At 36.9% G+C, this 8580-nt stretch overlaps 1 protein-coding gene across 1 annotated transcript; it reads right to left on the bottom strand.

Moving 5' to 3' along the window:
• Positions 1–5826: 5826 nt before the first annotated feature.
• On the bottom strand, positions 5827–8364 carry LOC125840765 (ankyrin repeat-containing protein At5g02620-like). The gene is made up of 3 exons (XM_049519738.1): positions 7968–8364; positions 6922–7331; positions 5827–6739 (listed from the first exon to the last, which is right to left on the bottom strand). Exons 1-3 carry the CDS (start codon positions 8302–8304, stop codon positions 5861–5863), a joined length of 1626 nt encoding a protein of 541 aa, XP_049375695.1. The 5' UTR covers positions 8305–8364; the 3' UTR covers positions 5827–5860.
• Positions 8365–8580: the final 216 nt, after the last annotated feature.

Below are 8580 nucleotides of genomic sequence, written 5' to 3'. Positions count from 1 at the left end.
TATAAAATATTTAATTGAGAAAAAATTCCGACCTCAGGAGGTCGGAATTTTTAATGAATTACAATAAAAACCGACCTCTTGATGTCGGTATTATTTTCTCAATTAAATATAAAAAATACCGACCTTATGAGGTCGGTATTTTATATTAATTTATTTTTACTATTTAATTTTACCGACATACGAAAGTCGGTATTATAATTTTTTTTACACATTGAGAAAAAATAAAATATTGTTATTTATTTATTTGTTTAATACCGACATCAAGAGGCCGGTTTTTATTGTAATTCATTTTTTCCGGAAAAAAATTCGACCTCCAGAGGTCGGAATTTGGTTTTCCCGCTTTATTTTGCATAAAAACCGACTACTTGTAATTACCGACCTCCATTTGAGGTCGGAAATTTTTAGGTCGGTATTCACTGTTGTTTTAGTAGTGTCATATAATAATTATCTCACTGAAAGGATGTTTTCAATGTTGAGTTGATAAAATCTTAACAAAAATCAATAACTGAAAAACAATATTAAATACTAATAATTTTCATCTAAATAGTGTAAGAAAAATAATTTTTGAATATATATGTATACAAAGTTTGTTTATATTTTAGGCCTTAAATTGAAATTTCGCTTTAGGCCCCCAATTACGTTAAGCTGCCCCCGTATATGTTTCATTTCATTATAAATAAACATTGGTTTTAACATTATATATGTTTCATTACTTTTTGGCTTAAGTCATCTCCAGCCCATTAAAGTTGTCTGCATATTTCTTTTAGACACTTTAATTAGGGCTAATACCTATTGAACACTTAAATTGTTCAAAACATGTGCCTATTAAACACAAAAGGCTGACATGGCAGAAAAAGTGTTTACACTTTCCATTCGCGTATGATGCAATGTGAAATCATATTTTATTTTAATTTTCAATAAAAATAATTTTTTTATTAAAAAAAAAAGCCTCCCACTCCTCTCTCAGTCGTCTTCTTCACCTGCATCTTGTGGCAATTTTTTTTTTGTAATTTTAAAATCAACTGATTGGATCTACAAAAAGAAAGAAGATGGAAGATTTTTGGACATTCAACCAAAAACTTTAGCCGACGTCAACTCCATTTCCGAGCATCTCTAAACAAACATCACCACTCAAATTAAAATGTAAACCCATTTAACGTATAAAAAATAATATTCAAAAAATTGATAGAATTAATTTGGGTCTTCTTGATTTCTTTTTTACGGTCGATTTTGAAATGATTATCTGTTAACAAACTCCGCTTCTTCATCACTCTAGTACAAGTCTCTCTCTATATCTTTCTCTCACGTATTATGTATGAAATTTATTTATTTTTGAAAAAACTAAATTTGTAATTAAGTTGCTAAGATGTTGAGTTTTGTGATTTGGGAAAAGAAATGGTACAGGAAAGAAGATGAAGAAGAAAGGGGTGGGGTAGTGTAATGACCCTCATGGTCATTTCTGTGTCTTGACTTCTGTGTGTTGTTTAGATCCTTCCTATAACGACCCCAAGTCATTTATGACTTGCTGGGACTGATAGTTCGGTCACCTGGTCGTTCGTTTGGTCTTGGTGCGAGTTTTTGTGTTTTGGAGCTTATGAACCTTGAACGATCATTTTCGATCAAAAGTTCAAGAAGATGACATCGGAATCCAATTCTGACGATTCCATCAACTCCGTAAGGGTCATTTTAGGCTAGTAGCATGGTCGTCATGACTCCCGAGGTTTTCAGTGTGAGTCGGTGCGATTAGGCGTTTTAACTTTAAGTTTAAGCCTAAGTTTGACTTTGGTCAACATTCTGAGTAAACGCGCTCGGATGAGAATTCCGTCAGCGTGGTTAGCTCCGGAATGTCGAGTTTGGTCTAGATTGACCCTTCTTTTGTGTCTGGAGGTTTTCGATATCTTTCCGAGCCCTTTTGTGGTTTTGACTTAAAATGATTTTTGGAAGTGGGACCCACTTTTTATTGAGATGACCTTTGATGGAAATTTAGACTGTGCCATTGAGTCCAGAATGTCGAATTTGGTATTGTTGCATATCTCGTTTGCGTGCACGGGGTTCCGAACGAGTTCGGAGCACCCCGTCGGAGTTTTTAGTTTTTGAAAAAGTTGCAGAAAATCTGCTATTTATTGCAGATATATCAGCCAATTTTCCAAAACTTCAAACCCTCATAACTCTCTCATCTCTCAACCGATTTGGGTGATTCAAAAGGCAAATTTGTGAGATTTTTCGAGGACAACGTGTTGGTGAGCTTGGATAGTGATTTGGAGTCCCCGTTTGAGGTAATTTTCGAAAAATACCTGCTACCGCACCCTTTTTGTGAGCTTAATTTTGGAAATTTTTGAGACTTGTTTTCTCAGCCATTTAGGTCTGATTTCAGTGATTTTTGAGGCTATCCTGAGTGGTTTTTCGAGGAGAACGTCGTGGTGTTGTCGCATTTCACTGTAGACCTTCAGTTTCTGGTAAATAATACACTGATTCAACTGCTGTCCCATTTCTAATTTTTGAGAAAATTTGGGTTTTAGTTGCATGTTGATATTGTGTTGTTCCCGAGCCCCGAATTGTGTCCCATTTTGGGACATGAGCTGGGGGAACTGGTTAGGACCCACTTTTGGGGTTAATTTCGGAATTTCCTGCACGGGTCCCACAATTCCCATTTTGACTCCAAAATTGACCCGTCTCCGTTTGTTGTGATTTTGGTGTCTAAACGATCGTATTAATGTTGTGAATCTACTTTTGATAGCGGGGCAGCATTTTGAGACCGTTCGGAAAGGGAAAGCTCCTAAGGAGTGATTTTGGAGCGCGTGTGATCGGCTTACAGGTAGGCTACGGTTTCCCTCTCTTAGATTGAGCTTGAGAGTGTGAATGCATGTTGATTAGTTGGGATTTGGGTTGGTAGTGATTGAATCATGCATAGGTGTTTGGAAATCATGTTTTCGGCCTATTTCGAGAATTATCAGATAAATGTGAGCATGCTTTGTGTTATTAACGGACCCTCCTTGCTATGTGGAGTGCTTGCATGCTTAATTATTGTTTACTTGAAGCATGTTGGGCCTTAGTTTAGGTTTGACTAGAGCTTGCCTTAGAAATACATTATTCGGATCCAATAGACCTTAGTTTTGTTCTGACGTCGCTCGGCCGGCTTAGATCCCTGTAGACTGGTGTAGCAGACTCGAGTCTGATAGTTTGGGCCTTAGTTAGGCGATACTCTTTCTCTGACTATAGTTATCCTTATTTTCCCCGATGTTACGGCTTCACGAGTTACATCGGCGACACTAGTTCTACTTCGCGATTTGAATTTGATTTTCGATTTGGTTCCAAGGACTTACATTGATTGGCTAGGTGTGGACGGATCCACGGACATTTATGAGAATAGATCGATTGTGACTCTTTCAGCAGCTACAGTGGCACCTTTATAGAGCATCCGGTTAGAGTTCCGGCCTCTATTGCCCAGATACTTATATGGAGCATCCGGTTAGAGTTCCGGCCTCTATTGCCCAGATACTTATATAGAGCATCCGGTTAGAGTTCCGGCCTCTATTGCCCAGATACTTAAATAGAACATCCGGTTAGAGTTCCGACCTCTATTGCTCAAATACTTATATAGAGCATCCGGTTAGAGTTCCAGTCTCATATACTTGATACTTGTGATTGGTTACTTGGGTACTTCTGCTGAGCATCCAGTTCGAGGTCCGGCCTCCGTACTGTCAGATTCTACTAATTAGGGTTGAGATTTTGGTTCGATGTTCTCTGTTCTTGGGTTCTTATATGCAATTCTCTTTAGTTTTAGTTATTCTGTGTACTCGTCGGGCTTATGGGGGTCTAGTTAGGTGTAGTTAGCTTATAGATTACTTTAGTTAGTTCTTTGTACACTCGTGTGCATTCCTTTGTTAGTTAGATTTTTGTTCTTGACCTCGATTTGTGTATTTCTTCTTTTCATATTGCCTTTACTTTTCAAGTTCAGTCGGCCTATGATGCTTACTGGGTACCTGTTGTTTTGGTACTCATGCTACGCTTTGCATCTGTTTCGTGATGCAGGTCCGGGCACTAGTAGCCAGCGTTGATCGAGCTTGGAGCATACTGATCCGGAGACGGGAGTGAGCACACGACGTTTTGTACTATTTCAGTCTCCATCTGTATATATAGACTTGTCTTTTACCTTTCGAGACAGTCCAGTCTCTGTTGTCCACTTTTGGGACTTGTACTCATTTTGTTAGTAGCTCTGTACTAGTGACTTCTAGGTTCAGGGAGAGATCTTTATTTGTATTTATGTTTTGGTTTGCTTCCGCCTGTGTATATTGTTATTTGCCTACTCTTGTTTAGTTTCTACCCTCAGACCCATTACTTGTTGTTCCGGGTTACGGGTTGGCTTACCTACTGGTGGGTTATAATAGGTGCCATCATGACTTGAGAAATCAGGTCGTGACAGGTAGGGGGCTGGGTAGAAAATGCATTTGAAATAAATTTTATTTTTTAATTTAGAAATTATTCTTCTATAATTTTTGGGACCCACTTGCCACATGTCATTTTTTCATCAATCATTTTGCCATGTCATCGAGAGTGTGTCTCACACACCTTACATTTTTTAATTGATTATCGAAAAATGTCTAATATGAACAAATTTTATATAGATAAAAGTGTTCAATAGATAATAGTCTTAATTGAGGTGCTTAAATGAAATATGCGTCGATGACCTAAGCCTTTTTTTTTCTTCATAAAATGGGTTTAATTCTTGTGTTTTTATGTGAAGTTATAAACAATGAAACCAATTTTGAACATATTGGAATTCCACATTTTTCTTATTTTTATGTTTACTTTTTAGATTAGTTTAAAAGACACATAATACATAAAAATGTCCTCTAACTTGACCCAACTGACATCTATACCCTCTAACTTTGGGTGTGCACAAGTATGCACTTAAATTTGTATATAATTAAACAATTAGACACACACACATCCTACATGGCATCCCGCATGATAATTTGTGTCCTATATGGCATCCTACGTGTATTATGCCACGTAACGAACGTAGGATCTAAAATGTCAATTCTATATCTATTAATATAATGAACCAAATGTCCGGCAAAAAATAATTTCTGTTTTATATTATCTGCATTATTAATCTGTGTAGTACATGAGTCCCTCTATAACTTGTTTTTAAATCAAACAATCCCATAAAATTTATATCTTGAATTTGCCATGAATTGACAAAAAGATAAAACAACAACACAACAATAATAATATATCTAGTGTGGTCCTACAAAGTGGGGTCTAGGAGAATAATATGTACACAAATTTTATCTCACCTTAGACGCAGAAGCTATTTTCAATAGACACTCGGGTCAATGGAAATGATGAAACAAAAAAGACAAAGCTTTGGTGAAATTTGAATTCTATATATATCCAATTGATGAAAGTTATATCACTACACCAAAAATGATCTTTAGCGATAATTAATTAATGACTAACTTAATTGCCGCTAAATATGTTTTTTAGCGGCAATTAACACTATTTGTAAATGTCCCTAAAGCCTATAACGAGAAAAGGAACTTTGTGACTACCAATATCTGAAACTAATTTCATGACACAATGATACTAATCATTTTTTCTATTGCCAAATAACAGTAGTGTCCAGCCAGTTTACGCGCACATTTCGACTATTCCATTGGACGCCTATTATATCACACTAATACATATATCGAATAACTCTTCCGTAAGCAGATGCAAAGAAATCACAAAGCAAATCACAAGTCATTGACTAAGAGTAGAAAGGATTAACCAAAACTTTGATGAGGTAATGCAACTACCTTTAACTTGAGTGTTGCACATGAAGAAAACAAAAAAATACAATTTGGGGCCAAAGTTTCTATATAGCATATATTTTCTTGTATTCATTGTTTAGAGCATCTGAATCTGAGAGGACTGATGCTGACCACGACCGCGACCTGTTGGCCATAGAGTTCTTTCGGAGGCTTCTCTTGTTTGATGAGCTTATCCTGTTCATAACGATCCAGTAACACAACGTTCCCAACGTCGTAGCCATTATGATTGCCCCTATAAAGGAAATTAATACAGGCATCCACAAATTGGCATCGCCAACAACAATATACGATAGGGACAAGTAAGCAATTGAAATGAACAAGCATGCCACCCACATTAGCTTGTTTATAATTGACATCATTTTCTTCTTGGCTCTGCTTTCTATTACCACGATCGTTGTTTGGACAACCACCACAGCAAGAGCTATAAATAAGGATAGTGAGTCGAAGATGAAGAAAACTACAAATGCTGGATTCGGACCAATATTTGCTTCTCCAAGGCTATGATCAGCTGGGATATCGTCTGGATCATCAACCCATTGGCCATTGATTTGAAAGATTCCTCCAAAGGCAACCGTGGCAATCAGCACAGCAACAACCGTGGTAGAATTAATTGCGTTGTTAAGACCTTGCGCGTGCATTTTGTACACACGTTTGGCAATGTCTTGTATACGTCTTCTTGTTAGGGCCGTAGTCTCCAATTGATAGTGCACCCCGTGCTTTATGTCACTTACAGTTTTCTTCAACTCTCTTGCTGGATTTGTTGTCTGTGGCTTGATGGATCTAGCACTTTGAACCCCGTGTTCCTGCAAGACAGTTACTAATTCAGACTGTCCCAGTTTCTCTGCAGTGTCAAGGGCTGACTCGTTAGACCTATTGACGACTCTAGTGTCAGTTTCATTTTGCGCAAGCAGCAACTTCACAATCTGCATTTGTCAAAACAAGTATGAATGAGTTGTGAGCTTTTTCAACTATGCGTTGAGAAAGGGATATGTATAACGAGAAGTGCTTTTTATACAATATGGAAAAAACAGGGATTCACATTGCTGACTCCAACTTGCTTTGAGGATTGGGACGTAATTGTTGTGTTATTAGGAATCGAACATACCTGATCTCTGCCTTTCCGAGCAGCAATATGCAAGGCGGTATTTCCCTTATTGTCAACCATATTTATCAATGAAGGATCAGCTCTAGTCAGCTCCTCCACAACTTCAAGATTTTGTCCTTTGACAGCCATATGAAGTGCAGTTTGCCCCTTTTTATCCATCCGAGTTGCAATTCCTGGTTCTTTATTCAAAAGTGCCTTGAGAACCTGTAAATGTCCATTTCTTGCTGCAGAGTGCAACGCTGTTTTACCGTTACTTTTAGCTATGGTGGCCAAACTACTCTCTGCCTCAAGTAGATAATTCACCACCTCTATATGCCCTTGGTTTGCAGCTGTATGCAAAGCTGTAGTATTTGAAATATCAACTGTCATTGAGAGCTCTGGATGTGCTTCCATTAGTACCTTTACCATATCTGCAACAATACGATACAATAAAATTCAGATTCATACTAAAATCCCCCAAATTATACATCAGAACATACTAAACTAGATGGGAGCAGTTCATACTTACATCATCTTCGTGGACAACAAAAACAATAACAACTATGCCTCCCGAAATAGTTGGAGCCAACAACAACTCTCAGACCTTTCTATAACAGTCATTTTATATAACAATTACATGTTCACTGTAACAACCATGGTTTCTGCATGAGCCGATATTTCATGTTATGATATACTATATATCCTCTATAACAACAATTTTTTTCTACGTGAACAAGATCTTTCATGTTATATTATATTATATTATATTATATGTTCTCTGTAACAACATTTCACTATAACCATGTTTTCTACGTGAACCCAATATTTCTTGTTATGCTATATTACATATTCTCTATAACAACCTTGTTTTCTGCGTGAACCGATATTTCTTGTTATGCTATATTGCATATTCTCTATAACAACCATGTTTTCTGCGTGGATAGATATTTAATGTTATGTTATTTATATGTTCGCTATAGCAACATTTCAGTATAGCAGACAAAAAATATTAGGAACAAACAACATCATTACAAAGAGGTTTGATTGTATTACTAACATGAACTTACCTAAATCTCCTTGTTTGGCAGCAATGTGCAAGGCATCGTAACCATTCCTCGCTTTGATTCCGGCAGCTACGAGATCATAGTAATGGATCATATCCCTAACCAACTGATAATAACCATATTCTGCTGCAACATACAATGCAGTCTCTCCAGCTGAATTTTGCTTAATCATCATCTCTGCCAAATCTTCCTCCCCTGTCTCATCAAGAATCTCTCTTATCGCGACGAGATTTCCAGATCTAGCTGCTGCATGCAAGGAACTGTCATCCCTTTTCCCTGTTAATTGTTTTGTCATCTTTTTCCGTGGCGCCACTGGCCTAGCTGCCGGTGGATCCATCATATACAATTTTCCAAACAACAATAATTACGCCTTAGTTGGGGTCAGCTATATGAATCCTCAAAGATTCGTGAACTATGTACACCTTAATCCCAAACTAGTTTGGGTCGTCTATATGAATCATCAATATCCATTATGCTCCCTATCCTAATTTTTATGCAAAATGATCAAAAGACGAATTCAGAATTTGAAATTTAGAGGTTCCTGTAAGATAAAAAATGAATATAAAATTCAATAACGTGGTTCATAATAAAATATTTATAGATATTTAATTAAATT

The sequence above is a fragment of the Solanum verrucosum genome, unplaced genomic scaffold (genome assembly GCF_900185275.1).
Source record: "Solanum verrucosum unplaced genomic scaffold, falcon-dt-bn FXZP01000187.1, whole genome shotgun sequence".
Taxonomy (NCBI): domain Eukaryota; kingdom Viridiplantae; phylum Streptophyta; class Magnoliopsida; order Solanales; family Solanaceae; genus Solanum; species Solanum verrucosum.
The sequence above is the reverse complement of the archived record's forward strand: the minus strand, read 5'-3'. Positions and strand labels throughout refer to the sequence as shown.